This window comes from Patagioenas fasciata, chromosome 4 (assembly GCF_037038585.1).
Source record: "Patagioenas fasciata isolate bPatFas1 chromosome 4, bPatFas1.hap1, whole genome shotgun sequence".
Classification (NCBI taxonomy): Eukaryota; Metazoa; Chordata; class Aves; order Columbiformes; family Columbidae; genus Patagioenas; species Patagioenas fasciata.
The window spans coordinates 25,153,125-25,170,667 of NC_092523.1; the positions used below are offsets into that span (position 1 = coordinate 25,153,125).

The window sequence follows — 17,543 nt, forward strand, 5'->3', positions numbered from 1 at the left end:
AAAAAACCACCCTACACATATTTACTGCACCTCATATAAAAGTTAAACTCATTTTATTTTCAAACTTTGGAAGTCATTCTCAAAGGGGAGGTTTTACATTAGCAATAGTACCAATTTGGAATATCTGACACTCAGAGATTCCTGAACTGGGAAAACTGGATATCGCTATTCTCACATTTTAAAGAGATCAGCAACATAATTATCTTCTCTTTGTACACAGACTTATTCTGGAGGGGGCTTAATTTATAATCCCTAATCTGTAGAACAGAGTTTACAGGTATTCTTCAACACAGAACGATGTCCAGAATTAAAATGGGTAATAGGTATATGATGAGAAACTGCACACAGATCAACAAGCATGTAGCATCTAGTTATCCCTCTGTTAAAATTCTGTTCCTTCACCTGTCAAACAGACAGGCTTCCACCATTACCACACACACAAAAAAAAAAAGATGGAGCTCCAGCTTTGACTAACACGAACGTGTTAACCACCAGAGAAGCTTGTTTAACAACAACAGAAAGATCTGCTGGCTACGGCTGTGCCTTTCTGGAAGAGTGGTCTCAGAGTGGACCATGATCACACTGTGCTTTGTCATTCACCACCACCTTGACCATTTCTTCATGAAAAGCCTACACACCGTCTGAAAATACCTGTTATATAGGAGGCCACCTGATTAAGACACAATAAGTATTAAATCCCAGACATTTTGTGTGCCCAGAGGGTACACCCAGATACTGAGTTTTATCCTATGGGCATCTTTAGAGACTTCTGAAAAGACAAGACAGATTCCAAGACCTTGGAATGAAAAGTACTGCTGGAAACACCAATGATACAAATATTACAGTAAGCAAGCTGTCTTAAGAATAATACCATTAAGAATTGCTCTACAGATGTCTGCTGAAAAATAAGTTTTTATATTAGATTACACCTTGTCAATATGGAAAAAAGTCTGCTTATATATGGAGGAATAACATACAGAAGAATTTCTACCTAGTAGAGAGCCAGCTGTACTTTGTCTGCTAATGGGGCTGTGCTTTCCAGAGGGCTCGGACAACAAATATTCAATTTTTTCACAGAGATTTAGAAGCTAACTGTACAAGGCAGATTTAGAAACCTCAAATTATGTTATGAAACAGTTAGAGGAAAAAAGTATGAAAAAGCTGCATTTTTATAATTTGTATGAAATTCCTCCAAAATTAAAACAATACATAATTATATAATCACACAGATTTAAAGATCCCACCTAAAAAAAGTTACACTGATACGTTCATATCCATCCTTACAAATATTTCTTAGAAATATTTTGCAATTATTCCAGATAATACAATAATTTCTTATAAAAACTACTTGTGCTGAAGAAGATTTGGTCAGAACAGGACTACCCATAGACTCAAATAGGTTTTAGGAAGAGAAAGATCCCATGATAAAAAAACCCACTCAAATATCTTCCCTCCTGACTACAAACACATGCAAAAGCTCAGTAATCCACCAGCAGAAGCTCTAGGAGGACTCCGTAAGCCAGCGAGCCAGGTAACAAATCTGTTTTCAGCAGCTCCACGACAGGCCATGTATTGTTCTCTTGGGATGAAACACGACATGATGGAAAACAAGGAGCAGTAAAACCAGGTTTTTCTCAATTAACTCAGGTGAACTAGTTCTGAACTCTGTAACTCAATACAAATGTGATCCCTCATGGTCACTCAACTAGTCAAAAGACAAGAAACTATTCTGACATGTGTATGAAACGCTCACGTGAGCTGCGTGGCTGGGAAGGGCAATGCCTTTTGCTGAAACAAGAACGCTCCTTCTACCAGTTAGATCACTCTTGGTAAAGACACCCATAATAGACATAGCAACTGTTGGAAAAAAATTGAATGTGAGACATTTCAGTCGCAGGTAACTGAAAAAAGACCAATTATCAGGGATTGGAAATAAACAGACCTTTGTATTCAGATATTCTCTTTGTATGTGGAGAGGGAGTTTGGATGAAAGTTTGGGAAATAATAATAAAAAGTTGAACAAGACCTTCCCTCTTCTCATCTAAACCCTCAAAAGGTCTTCTCAAATACACTCAACGTTTTTCAGACTGGGAACACCACACAGTTGATGAGAAAAATCTGAAGAGATAATTCTTAGAATACATAAACTCCTATATATTTAAAGACAATATTATTAATGGTGGTTTTGGTCTTATTCATATTTCAGAGATCCTTGTGTTGTCAAAAAAAAATTAATTTAGTGGAAGATGAATAGTTGGCTGCCTGATCTGACACCTGCTAAAGTCAGCAACAGCCTTTTTATGTTTTTCAGTATATTCTGTAACAGGCCCCTTTTCTGCAGAGAAATCAGGTGAATGAAACATCAGGGCTTATTCAACAAAAGAAGAAAGTGAAAAATGTTACAAAACTAAATATTTATAGAAATTATTATTTTCTTCCATTTCAATGAAGAGGATTTTATCAGAGTTTTAACATTCTCTGTGCAGTTTGTCATCCAAATACAACAAATGGCTTAGCGCATGTGAGCCAAAAAATGAACTTATTTATCTTTTGCTGTCCAAAACGAAGCAAATGCAAATTGTAAACAGCATGAAAGCTAAAAGGGAGCTACAAAGGTTCCAAAATTTTCAGTTTTAATACAGTGCAAATTTGCAGGCAATACAAGTAAAAATACTAATTACAAGTAAAAATACTAATTACAGAAGCACATTATTTAAAACATCACTGTGAACTTTAATTCACTTCAAGTACACTTAAAATCTTGAAGTTAAAATAATATAAATTATTGAAGTTAATATAATATAAATTATTAATCCCCAAATCACAAGAACTCTTGGTTGATATGTGTATTTGGTTTCTGTGAAGCCCCTCGTGAGTTTGTGGAACTGGGAGGCACCAGTGGCTGAATTACAGCAAATCAGCATCCACTTACTGGCAGATTTTGCATGTAAACCCAACAAAATGCCAAGAGAAAAAGAAACCAAGTTACTTCTAGTGGTAAGAGAGAAAAGGGCTTCTCCTCAGTCTTTCCCCATGATGCACAAATTTTGCATTGCAAAAATAAAAACCCCACATTTGAAATAGCTCCTAGTTCCAATGTGGAATAGCTCTTCCTTTGTTTCCAAAAGACGCAGCTTTCCGCCCCAGTTCACACTAACGACAGTGTTTAGACTTTGCTCCTTTGACAGTATATATAAAGTACAGCTTTAATATGCCATCTTGTGGACCAACCCATCAAACATACCTGAAACTTGCATCCTGCTGCTACTCTTAGAACAGATGCCAAGTTCTGATGGAACTCTGCACAGTTTCTAGCAATGAGAGCCACCACTTTTCACAACCCCCAGCTGTGAGCAAAATGTGAACAGCCACAGCAAAGGGACACTGCTATCGGCCTCTGGAAACTTTTTTGCGAAGTCACAGTACTAAGTAATGTCTCTATTTTTCATGTGCAAACCTACTATGGGCACACAAACATGCCACTGTGTGGTGAAAACAGGGTGTGAACTTTTACTGCATGCTGGCTGCTCCACAAAATCACCCAAGTCCAAGTGAAACAGTGAGCTCAGTCAAACAGCTTCATCGAGCTAAACAGAGACCTTGTTTTTCCAACACAGTGACCTCAGCCACTGGGATCATCTCAGTTTTCCCATGAAAGAAGTTTAAGCTACTTTGCATTTACCACTCATGACAGACCACTGCTGTGGAGAAGGAAATTCAGACTTCTGCCTACCAGCACGGTGACTCGTCCTCATGTCAATACTTTGCTTCCTCTTTGGATGAGTTTGCAGGACTTGCCACCCCAGAGTTCAATCGGCTCACAAAACCTGGGACTGGTCTTGCAATCTCTGCTCAAATGTAATTATTTTTTTTCACTAAAGCTAATAAGTGTCTTGTGTGGAAAAAGATTAAGGGCTCCCACCCAGTACGAACACTTTCTTTTTAAGAGTTAAATGTCTTATTTAGGAGTTAAAAAAAAAAGATGGCGCATACAAATATCTGGAAGATACTAATAATCAGATAGCTCACTGGTCTGTCATTTTTCAGAAGAAATAATGGCATAATCCCTGTCCAACTCCAGAAATGGTGTAATAAAGAGGTAACAAAACAAGGAGAACAGGACCACAGTGCAATAATCAATGAAGACTTGTGTAAATGGCAGATGAGATGAAAGAAAATTATTTATGTAGGGATAATGAAAATAATTGCCTTTTAGAATAACTTCTGAGACAGCTCAAAGCAGAATTAAGCCCACAGAAAAGACATGAATGAAAAATAAGCAAGTTCATGAGCCAGGTCAGGGAAAGACCTCCATACAGAAAAACTGTGGTGTGTGAAAGAAACAGATAAATTAGGTACAAAGATAAGAGAGCAGAAATGGATAATGGTGGCAATGAGAAGGATTGATATGTAGGAAAGCAAGGACAAATAACTTGGTACAGTCATTTATCCTACGAAAAAAGTAAATTTAAAATGGAATCATAAAGACTGTTGATAGAAAATTTTATGCAATAGTAAGGGCAAAACATTGTCCATTGTGAAAATACGTTTTTGTAATTTAGACCAGTTGTGAGCTCTGCTTTCTCGCTCCAACAATGCCAGAAGATGACAAAACCACGGCACACTCCTGATTATGTTCTCATGCTTCTGGGTAATGAAATCACTCTTTAAGCTTTGTTGGAAGCCACATCTGTTCTGTCCAAAGTATATAAACGATTTAGTAAACAAGATGATAAATAAATTGCTGTGGTAGGATAGGCCTGTCCTGAATACAAGCCAGGTTGCAAATGGAACTGTAGAGTTCAGATTTAAAGATGCAAAAAGTGGCACCTACATGCATTATTCTGCTACAAGTGGGCCAAGAAAAATAAGAGAAAAATCAGGGGAAAAGAAGGGCGTGCTGATGGAATTAAATAGTCTCTTAAACTACATTAGCTTCTAGACGAATAAACAAGGAAAAAGCAAATACTGCCTTCCCCACTCCTACACCTTCTATGAGCACATGCAGAATTGAAATAAAATAAATTATTGTTCATACAAGGAACATTTTATCTCTGTGATAAAAATACGGAGTTGGATCCCACAAGATAACAAGTAATTTTCTCCCATCGCAAATGAGAGAGGATGGTTGGTACCTTTCAGAATAATATTCCTAGATTAAAAACCAGCTCTTAAGACCCAGAACCATCAGCCACTTATGACAGAAGGAGAACATTAACTTCCGTACTGTAAGATCTGAAATTTTATGGAGGAAGATGCAGCAGATAAACAAGTCAGAGGGAGCGCTATGCAAACAGGAGCCCTGATTCACGCAAGTACTCATTCTTCCCTTTATTTTCTTATTTCTTCTGGGACTGCTGTTTCATGTCAGCATCATATAGATCCCCCAGTTCCATGTTTCCCTTATTTTCCTACAATTGCATGACTTTTATTGGTACTTAATTTTATAATTTTGCTGGCCTTGAGAACCTGGAATATCACTGGCATCCTACTTTTAGTGAATGTAAAGCAGAATGAATTAGCAGAACAGGGAGAGTCATGGCAGAGTAATGGTCAGGACCATTACAAGGAGCTCACAGCATGTCTGACTACACAAAATACTACACAACAAATGGACAAGACAGAGTATTACACAGTATTATACAGAGACACCTGAAAACATTCATGAACAACATACACAGATCTCCCAAAAGGGCATTAGCAGACTGACATCTAAAATACAAAATCAGAATACATGTGGGTTTTCTGACTGAGCAGTTGAGTATTTTCTGCAAAATGATGCATATTAGCAAATGAAAAGGGTATTCCCACATAGACAGCCTTCAGGAAAAGGTTTAGAACTAGGAGTTCCAACAGATAAATACAGCTTGCTCTAAGTGTTGATTACATCCACACGCAGCCTGAGAAAAACCACAATTTTCTCCTTTTTCCTCAAATGAAATGGCTACAACACAGCTCTGATCATCAAACACAGTTCAGTCATTATAATACAGGTTATAGCTATTCATTACTTCTGGAATATCAAGCTGACAGAATTTTCAATGCATAATTTTCTATGCTGCTTGCAATGCTGTCAAACTATGCATGCTCTGAGATGAGCATTAGGCATGACTGAGATTTATTTTTTATATATATATATATTTTTTTTTTTTTTTTTTAATCTATTCTGGTGATGAAGCAGTAGCTCCTACCATACAACAAAGCTCAGGAATGGGAAATACAAAGAATGAGAGGCACCCTCAGCATTCAGTGAAGTCCTGACACCTAACCACTTACAGGAAAAAATGGTCTCTGTGGGATACAGACCCGAGTAGACACCATTTTTAATGGCTTTTAGTTTTAAAAAAACCCATCCACTTACCTGTCTCGAAAATAGTCTCCATTTATAGTCCTTGATCTAGAACTAGTTTCTGGGTTAAAGACCATTAGCAGTGCATGAGTTCTGTGATATAGTTTTGGGACCTTAATCTGTGCAACACCAGCACCTTCAGCACCCAGTGGAGGTGAGGAAATGGCAATCAGTGGAGCAGGAGCACTCGGGAACAGGCTCACACCCTGCCCCTCCAACCTTCGGTTTTATTCTTTTGGCCCAGTGCCCTAGGGGGTACATAAAGTCTTTCACCCTGCATTTCAGAAGGGTGATAGTTTCTTCATCCTAATGAGCAACCCGAGGTTCAACTGTTGGGAAAGGTCCTTTTTGAAATAGCCTGAACTCCATGAAATTTGGAATTGAAGGCACAGGTCTGGGAAAAAAGGGGCAAGTGAGAGCAAAATGCAATTTCTAGCCCTTGGGGTGTTTGGCTAAGAAGGGCTATAGGCTAGAAGCAGTAGCAACTGCTATTACAAAATAAATAAATAAATAAATAAATAAATAAATAAATATTAGAAGGCAAATGCTGTAAAACATACATAAGGAGTCTTCAGGGCAATCTCCATATTTAGAAGATCACTTTAAATTATCACAAATGTATTTGGTATAGTTCTGCTGTGATTTCAGTAGAAGGCCACTCACTTTTGTTGTTTGCTTGAGGGACTTTAAGTCAGGTCTAGCTGTGCTGACATCTTGAGAGCTTTTCAACCATTTGCAGCATGGAACGCAGATCTATTTTAGTCATCCGTGTTTATTCTGTGCTGTTTGCACAAAGTCTCCCTCAGCCAAGATTCAGGGCTATGCTGGATACTATTTCAGACTATGCCAGTTTATAATAGTAAGACTCTAAAATGACCTGGCCAAGAGAATTATGTGGAAACTTGGTTGACAAAAGTGTGTTTGAACAAATCGTGTTGAAATAGTTAAGAGAATCTGCAAATGGAAGACACTCTTTGTATGATTATTGCCCTCATCATATACACAGTGTTTTCAGTCTCATTTTCAGACATGAGCTGAACCTTGGGCTAAGATACTCCATGGATCAACCATACCTACTCAGAGAGCATCAAAGTCCAGAGAAGTAATGCAGTGCAATCAGTTTTTATTTTACAAAAGAAGTGAAGAAAGGGGAAACAAAAAGCTTTAAATATAACACAATCCTGATCTAGAGATTTGCTCTGCTCGGCCACAACTGAGACAGGAACCATACCCTCTGGACACCACAGAATGTCCTTCACCATGACCCTTTCAAACAAATGGCCCCCTGTCTGACAGAGTCCCCCCCCATTAAAGTAGTTGATGTTGTTTGTTCTTCATCCTTGAACTTTGGGTCTGCTTGTCAAAACAAGTTTTGCAGATGGAGGAGACTGAACAGGAGATAAAGTCATACAAGCTAAAAGATCTGTCATTGTCTTTTGACAACTCTTGTGCATCCGCAGAGGATGGAAAGTCTTGTGATGTTTTTCTTCTGTGCTCACTTCCTCTTAGGGAAGTTCCCAATTATCTGCTATATCCATAGGGTAAAAAGTGAGCCCAAAAACAATAGTCAAATTGTTACACAACATCAAAATCATAACAGATGTTGCCATGGGTATTACATACTAGAGATGATATTTATGAAGTCACAGCCAAAGACTTTAGATTTCTATTTTTCCCTAGGAATGTTTGGAAATAATAATATTTGCTTATTATTTACAGTGGCCATACTACAGAAGTTTATCATGTGCAAAATTTTAACACCAAAGAGAACGCTGAAAAATCCACTTTGGTAAAACAATAGAACGTTCAGCATAATATAATTCAATGCCTCTTAAGTATGTATATATAAGTTCACAGAACTGTGGGTATGAACAAAATCTCCCAGTCAACCTAATAAGCTGAAAATTTTTTTAAAAAAACCATGCACTTTAAAGATATACAGTGAACTGTCTACGAAATCTTTGTGGTATTATGAATTAAGAAGAAAACAAAACAAACCCTTGCTTAGTCAAGCAAAACAAAGAACAGAAAAATAATCAAGGCAGCTTAGTAAGAATTAGGTTTTTTAAAAACAAACAGTGCTCTTGTTTGTCATTTTCTGTCGTGTTAGTAATAGCAGAGAAGAAGAGTTTAAATGACAATAGCTTTTCTTCCTTCATTGTATGAGTGTTAATTGTAATGACAAGATCAACTGAAGTCTGCATTTCAAGTAGAGATTTAAACTATATGGTATATATTAAAAATGTAATGTATTAATCTACAAATTGTACTTGGAACGCCAAATACTTTTTCTAAGATTTCAAAATAAATACACCAATTAAATTAGAAATCAAAAGTAACATGTTTGAAATTAAAATCAGAACTTCAGGTTGTAAAATCAGACTTTTTGGCCTCCTTCTCACCTTAGGCATAGCAGCATCATTCAAATTTCCTGTACCTTTAACTCTAACAGAAATCCAGTGTATTTGAATTCATATTTTTAACCCTACATGTAACAGTTGTAACTGAATACATCAGGCCTTCTTCATTAGCAGAAGCCTTAATTCTTATCAGTGTTGTTCTATACAGGTATAAACTAATTGGTCTGTAAAATTTATTTTAATGAAAATGCAAGTTATTAAAGTCTACAACAATCACGGGGTTTTTGCACAATATCATTACTAGACTGAAGAATCCTAAAAGGACGCTTCCACACCTGGGCAACCCTTACAATTACATTGCTGTTGCGCTAAACTTGATCTTAACTTTGAACTTCTGGATTTACAACGCTCAGTCTGGACATAATTACAACCACCTTGTTACACTATTTGCTCCAAAATCTTGACAAGCACTCCCAGCTGTAACACCATTTAAATGTGCTCTGGTGTGTTCTATACATCTAAGTCAAAAAGAATCAACAATTACATAAGTACAGTGAACCATCTGGGGTATACAGCATGCTTGGTTATTTTTTTCCCCTCACAGTCTGTGCAACTACAGATCGCCTAGCTTTCCTGTACTGCAATGGTCTTGGAGTAAAGGTTCGGAGGATCCAGCTTTTAGAGGCAGTGGGCACCCAGTCTCCATTGAGACTTGTGGGGGTCAGCAACTTTGAGAATCAATGTCCAAGGGTTCCTTTTAAAACAAATAGTAAAATTCCTGTTGCTTATGTTGTGTAAGATTGAGTGACAAACCAGAAACTTAGGAAGCAAACTCTCACTGAAGCATGAAAGTTACAGACCCAATAATGAAGGCTTAGCAAGTCTCCTGCTAAAATAATGCAACAGGTTACTTGAGGATAGTCTGGCTGATGACTGAGACTTTTCCTTTCTAGATTCTGCTGAATTATCCCAACTAGTAATTCGCTCTTATAAATATTTAGGAGCATCTGTTTTGCTTCTTAAGATAGATGAAATCTGTCATTTCCCCTTACTCCTCACCATTTCAAGTGCTAATTGGTATGATCTTTTTGGAAGCTGGACACTGAGCAATAAACTCCATTCCTGCAACTACACAGGAACAGTGTTAGACTGGTCTTGATGACTGCCCAAGAGTGTGCACCTAAGATGTGCTCTATTTACATCCACAACACAGGAACTGGTGTCCCTCCAGATGATCCATTTGCACCCGCCTTACAATGCATGGTGCAGCCCAGGAAAAAAAAATCTCACAGACCTTTGCAGCACTTTGGACACAACTTGCCTACATCATTCATACCTAGAATTCTCCAGCCACAACATAAAGAGAACTGGCTGACTGGTACTACTGCCTGCCAGTGTCTTCTAGCAAAAAATGAAAGGATAAAAAAATGCAGAATGGGGGTCAGATTTGCAGTGGTTCAGATTTGCATCTGACAAACCTCAAAAGAAAGAGCAGCCAACATGCATTTTTCCTTTCTCCCTCCCAGCTTCCTGAGGCTTGGTACTAGGGGGCTTCTTTGTCATCCTGTCATCACTTCAACATGTGTCCAGATGTCTCAAGATACAGAATCAACACAGCTGTGGGATATGGCACAAATGACATGTTGAGGACAAGAAGAATAATTTTTTTGGGAAAGAACATATGTATGAGTGTCCATAAAGCGGTATCAGGGAGAGCTTGGAGTATTTTGAAATTGTGCCTCTAACTGGGAAGCATGAGCTAGAATGGCTGAGCCCTGATATAAAGGCTCCACAGAAGAGACAACTGTTCTCCACAGAAGCCTCAGTTTTCTGTGCCCTCATGCCAACAGCATTGACCTTTAAACAGTGCATAAGTAGACTGAAGGATGCGATTACAGCCCTGTGCTCAGCACTTCAAACCCATATCTGGAATGTTGCATCCAGTCTCAAGCTCCCTGACACAAGACATATATATTTACAGACTGAAGTGAATTCAGAAGGGGGTCACCATGGGCTGGAGCACTTGCCCTGTAAGTAGAGGCTGAGGGAGCTGGGCTTGCTCAGCCCAGAGAAGAGATGGGTTTGAGTAGATCTAACAGCAACCCCCCCAGTACCTACAAGGAGGTTACTGAGAGGACAGAGACATGCTCTTCATATTGCTGTATGGCAGAGAGCACAATGGATTCAACTAAAACAGTGGATGGAGAAAAATTTCTACCACAAGGACGAAGAAACATTAGAGCAAGTTGCCCGAATAGGCTGTGGAATTGCTACTCTTGGAGGTTATCAAGACTCAGCTGGAATAAAAACCCTGAATGACCTGGCCTGCATTCACTTTTGATCCTGCTTTGAGCAGAAGGTCAGCCTAGATGACCTCCTGAAGTTCCTTCCACCCTGAGCAATTCTGACAACACCATCCCTTTTACTTCTTGCACCTCCATCCCTCAAGCTTGTTTGCCTGTTCAGCAATAAGAAAGTGAATCAACCTCTAATGACTTGTGAGTATCAAGAGAGCACCGGCTGCACCACCCTTGTGAACTGCCAAGGGGAAATTATATCAGGCCCCTAAAGCACATGGAACTGGCTATGCAGACATACTCTGTTTGTCTGGTGTCATTTTGGCCTTTGGTGCAGCTCGGCACTACATGGATCTGGGCTGTCTGGCAACTCCAACTTTGATGCTTAGCCCAAGGATCTCATGGTCTGTGAGATGACAAGCGCTTGTCATTCCTTCCTGTTCTTCTGGGGGATCATTTTGGCTTCTGCTGCAGCCACTGATGTAGCCCTCCCACTGAGAGAGCCTGGTCTGGGGTATTTTTGCTCCCAGTGGGGCCTGTGTGTTTTTGAGGAGGCATTCTGCGTGCACAGGCCCAGGGGTGCGATGTGAGAACATAACGGCACACGTTCTGCAGTGCTGCAGTGTGGACATGTGTGGTGAACTCTGCTTACTCTGAGCAGAGTAATTCTGGAAATCCCCGGGAGCATGCACAGGTACAGCATCATGGCTTTAGGTTCTTTTGCTGGCACTCCAGATGACATAGCAGAACAATGCACTCGAAGGCAAATAAAGTATGAGACTCGGAATTTTACGTTCAGGTGAAGCAGAGCTATGAGTGTAAACCACACATTTGCAAGAGCAAGTTTTATATACTTCTTGCGAAGTGCTCTTTAAAACAAGTTTGTTATTTTGTGGATGTATGCACATGGAAGGGGGTTTATCTTAAGGGAAAGCACACAAACTGATTCCTTATTCCCAGAAATACATTATTTGGGCACATACACATTAGTCCTACTCTTGTCATAGGCTAGTGAATGTCCTATTTTCCTGACGATCTTTGCCAAATACTGATAAGAAACCTTGTGATGAGGGGTCTGATCCTACAGAGGATGCTATTCACACATATTGCCTTGAGCAGCTGATGTACTCAGTAACTTAAAAGGACACTCATTTAGGCCCTAAGAAAGAAAATGGGATAAAAACAAATTCACGAACATCAACAAGAGGATGTACATCAAATCAAGCTGATGTACAACACAATCTTAAAAACCAGTTTAACCAAATCAGAGTTGTGATCAAGTTTACCTAATTGCTCACAGTTTAGAATTGTTACTGTTATTTTAAAAATTACATACGTTTACTTAGAATAAAAAATAATACGTTGTTTTTCTTCAATGGACAGTGAACTAAGTTCCATACAAAAGCAAAGAACCATTGTTATTGTACAGGTCACAGTTAACAGCAATGTAAAATAACTTGCTTGAATTTGCTCAACCATAGCAATGACATAGCAAGAAATAGAATTCACATTCAAAATCACTGGATTCTCAACTTCAGAATTTTTTAAAGTTTAGTTGTAAAAATTTAGACATTGTTATCTTGACATATGAGTACATGCAACTTCACATGTGTCTTACCACCTTGAACTCAAAGAGTTTATGGGGTAGTTTCTTTGTTTTTATGTAGACCAAGGTTACAAGGAAACATTTCAGTAGAAATACTGCAAATGCTGTAAAAATGCAGCTCTGGGAAATAAACAGAAAGTTGTAATTTGTTTAAACTATTCAAAAGCTCATGAGAAAGTCAGATACACAGTCTCTAACTGCACACACAACTGAATAAGCAGTATCAAAACATCAGTAATTGCAAATCTGCAAGAGCTGAAGTAACATCTGAATAACCACCCTTCCAAATATCTTCATGTTATCCTTACCAGATTGATCAGTCTTCTCATTGCATGTTCATGAGAGCAAATGCATTCACAGGGATCAAATCCACCTTCTGCCATGGTTCTCTGGATAAACCTGAACTTGCCTGTGAACACCTGAGAAGAACAAGAACAAAAAGACAATGAACTCTTTTTCAACTGACCTTATTTTTGAGAGACTCACACATCAAGTTTCAGTTCATTTAATGCCAAGGTGAAAAAGCAAAACAAAGCAGGGTGATCCTATTATGCCTTTGGCAGCATGAATGAAGAAGTCTGGTATGTGCAGTTACATTTTGATGTTGCTGAAAGCAGCATCTCACACCGGCTTCCTTAGAGAATCAAATAATTTTTTGCAAGAATTTCTGCCTCTCCCCTTGGTCTTCCTACATACCACAACGAAATACATCCTAACAAACAAGAACTACATAGATTAAATTCTGGTCTCTCATCTGCAAGGGGAAACTCTTAAGTGTATGAATACAATCTGAAAAGTCAGAGAAACTTGTACTCCTAAACCCTAACAAACTGATGTTCTCCCTCTGGATCAATGCACAGGAAAATAACTTAAAACCCAGTAAGTTCTTTGCTAAAGGAAGAAACAATCATCCTTATCAGCTCCTCCAAGCTCAGGAACGATGCACCCCAACAAAAACGAACTCAGGCAAAAAAGTCAGGAGACCTGCACGGATGAACAAGCAGCTGCTGGACAAACTCAGACACAAACAGGAAGCCTATGGAGGGTGGAAGCAGGGACAGGTACCCTGGGAGGAATAGAGAGAAATTGCCTGAGCAGCCAGGGATCAGGTTAGGAAAGCTAAAGCCCTGATGGAATTCGATCTGACCAGGGACGTGAAGGGCAACAAGAAAAGCTTCCATAGGTACATCAGTGATAAAAGGAAAACTGGAGAAACTGTGGACCGTTTTGAGAAGGAAATGGCAGACCTGGTTACCCAGGATATGGAGAAGGCTGAGGTACTCAACTTTTTCGCCTGTCTTCACGGGCAAGTGCTCTAGCCACACCACACAAGATGCAGAAGGAAAAAGGACTGGGAGAATGAAGAACAGCCCACGGTAGGAGAAGATCTGGTTCAAGACTATCTAAACAACATGAAGGTGCACAAATCCATGGAACCTGACAAGATGCATCTGGGGGTCCAGAGGGAAATGGCAAATGAAGTTGCAAAGCCACTATCGATCATATTTGAGAAGTTGTGGCAGTCTGGTGAAGTTCCCACTGACTGGAAAAGGGGAAACATAAACCCCATTTTTAAAAAGGGAAGAAAGGAAAACCTGGAAAACTACAGGCCAGTCAGCCTCACCTCTGTGCCTGGCAAGATCACGGAGCAGATCTTCCTGGAAACTGTGCTAAGGCACACGGAAAATAAGGAGATGACTGGTGACAGTCAACATGGCTTCACGAAGGGCAAATTGTGCCTGACAAATTTGGTCGCCTTCTACAATGGGGTTACAGCATGGGTGGATAAGGGAAGAGCAACTGGCATCACCTACCTGGATTTGTACAAAGCATTTGACACTGTCCTGCACAGCATCCTTGTCTCTAAATTGGAGAGACATGGATTGGATGGATGGACCACTCGGTGGATAAGGAGTTGGCTGGGTGGTTGCACTCAAAGAGTTGTGGTCAACAGCTCAATGTCCAAGTGAAGACCACTGGTGAGTGACTTTCCTCAGGGGTTGGTATTGGGACCAACACTTTAACATGGTTGTTGGTAACATGGACAGTGGGATTGAGTGCACTCTCAGCAAGTTTGCCAACAACACCAAGGTGTGTGGTGCAGCTGACATGCCTGAGAGCAGGGATGCCATCTGGAAGGACAAGACAGGCTGGAGAGGTGGGCCTGTGCAGGCCTCATGAAGCTAAACAAGGCCAAGTGCAAGGTCCTACACATGGGTTGGGGCAATCCCAAGCACAAATACAGGCTGGGCAGAGAATGGACTGAGAGTAGCCTCAAGGAGAAGGATTTGGGGGAGTTGGTTGATGAGAAGCTCAACATGAAGCCGGTAATGTGCACTTGCAGCCCAGAAAGCCAACTGTATCCTAGGCTGTAGTAAAAGAAGCATCGCCAGTAGTTCAAGGGAGGTGATTCTTCTCTGCTCTGCTCCTGTGAGAGCCCACCTGGAATACTGCGTTCAGCTCTGGGGCCCCCAAAATAAGAGGGACATGGACCTGTTGAAGTGAGTTCAGAGGAGGGCCACAAAGATTACCAGAGGGCTGGAGCACCTTTTCTATGAAGACAGGCTGAGAGAGTTGAGCTTATTCAGTCTGGAGAAGAGAAAGCTCCAGAGACACCTTATAGCAGCCTTTCAGTACCTAAAGGGGACATACAAGGAAGCTGGAGAGTGACTTTTTACAAGGGCATGTAGTGACAGGACAAGGGGTAATTGCTTTAAACTGAAAGAGGGTAGATTTGGGTTAGATATAAGGAAGAAATTATTCATCATGAGGGCATTATTGTACAATGAAAGCAAGCAGCAGGGTTGCAAAAGTGAAGATACTTGGAAACACTTTAAAAATGGAGCTACACACACTAATTTTAGATCAAAGAAGTAGGTCATGCACTTAGCAATACAGAAAGTTCAAAGAAGATGTATTGGACATGGTAGGGAATCAATTCTAGTTTATTCATCGCTAAAACCACTTACAGCAGACATGTCAAGCGTATCTTTACTATTTACCAATACCTTTCTCAGTGGCTTAATTGATGGTCAAAATGGGTAGTAGATTGCAAGGCATTTCTACCCTTGTGCTCAAATCAGGGATTGATTTTTCTCAAATGGGGACTCCTATGATGTATTAGATCAGTTCTGTATAATGATACTTCCAAAATATTTTTGTTAATTTGGTATCAATAAAGGCAGATTCAGATTGTGTTTGTGTTGCACACACTGAGGTCCTAATGTGAGATAACTGGCAAGCCCGATAAACGGAGCAGCCTAGAGTAGATACAACCTCTCAATTTCCTAAAATAAGTAGTTTATGAAGGTGCCACCCATTTGATAAGGGTGTGCTGAATCAACAGATGTGCTCTGCAGTCACCACCTATAAAAACTTACAGCCTTAATCAAGCATAAGAATTTTAATGTTTTAACCTCACTAGGAGAAAAAGGAATAATCCATAAGGCTGTAAGATATCTTCATTCAACAGAATGTATCACCACAATAGTTCTTCTCTCTTGGGACAAAAAAGTGATGGAAAAAAGAAAAAGCACTTCAGGAGACCTCCCTCTGTCAATGCCTACCACTCTTCTCTATTATCCAGACAGTAAAAGAAGGTAAGAGATAGCCATATCTTCATTATGGAGTCTAAACATCAGTGCCCTTAATCTGCTAGGGTCTCCACTTTTTAAAAAGAATACCGAAAATGAGGAAAAAAAAAAAAAAGAAAAAGAAAGGATGAAAGGCTTTTTGCCTCAACACTAAGAAAGAATAATCTGGCAATGTAGCGACAAGATTTGAAGATGACTTAATTACGTTGCCTACAAGTACCTTTGCATAGAAAAATAAACCTGAGTATTGAGAAGTTCTTCAGGGAAGAGGTGATCAAGAACCAATGGCTGGAAGCTGTAACCAACCAAATTCCAAACAGAAGCAAGGCATACATTTTTGCCATTACAGTAACTGACCAGTGTGACAAACTGCCAAAGAAGGGATGGATTTCCCATCTCTCAGTGCATTCAGATGTGCTTCAGCCAAATACAGGTTACAGGTTAAAATACAAAAGCACACAAGTTTAGATATAATGTTCTCCACCATACAGGAGACCATGGCAGATGATCTAATGATTCTTTTTGAGAATTAATTATAAAGTTACCACACTAACTTTCATAACATTATCTCAGAACCACTAGAAGTACATGACAGCAACAGAAGAAATTTTTAACTACACAAGCTCCCTGGATGATATGCCACATCAACTTTTTTAGCACAAGGAACAGGTAAAAGCACTGATTACTAATCAGTGCAAACTAGTTTCTCTGGAGATAATGCTGACATCCAAAATAAGGTATTTGAACCAGTAAAGTTGCAAAATAATATTTAACTGTAACTTGAAAGAATTTAGGAGTCAGAAACACATAGTAATGTCACAGCAATTAATAGGAGAGTGTTTATATATGACTACAAGATATCAAAACATCATATGAGAGCCATCATCAACGAAACCAGGCTAACATTCTTTGTAGAGCACACAACTAAAAATAATCAGACAATGAATGGGGAAAATTATTCTGTCATATAACATCATAAATTTAAGAGGAGATGCGCTAGAAGGAATTTACCCCAAGGCATCTGAACTGTACATGACAAGTTACCTTAATGAGATAAAATAAAGCAGAATACATCACCAACGAAAATGCCATCCAAGCTTTCAACAAAAGATCCCTTACAAGCTTTCTCACCTTCATGGGATGCTGAAAGGAATCATCATCTATCTTTCCTTCCTCCAAGCCTGTAACAAGCTCTTTTATCAGCAAAGGACTGAAGACGGACCATCTACTTTGGGAGTACCACTAGGTTTTCCCCAATAAAGATACTAAACTTGGTTTATTTTATTACTTTAAAAAAACCCAAACAGCTAACTAATCCCCCCTTGTGCAATTATTTTT

General features: G+C 39.4%; 1 protein-coding gene across 2 annotated transcripts in view; it reads right to left on the reverse strand.

Moving 5' to 3' along the window:
• SMIM14 (small integral membrane protein 14) overlaps nt 1-17,543 on the reverse strand; it is a 55,688-nt gene that overhangs the window by 13,701 nt on the left and 24,444 nt on the right. For both annotated transcript variants that reach the window (XM_065837123.2, XM_065837124.2), the window contains one exon: nt 12,921-13,031. In XM_065837123.2, coding sequence (XP_065693195.1) covers nt 12,921-13,031 — 111 coding nt within the window. The remainder of the gene's footprint in view (nt 1-12,920; nt 13,032-17,543) is intronic.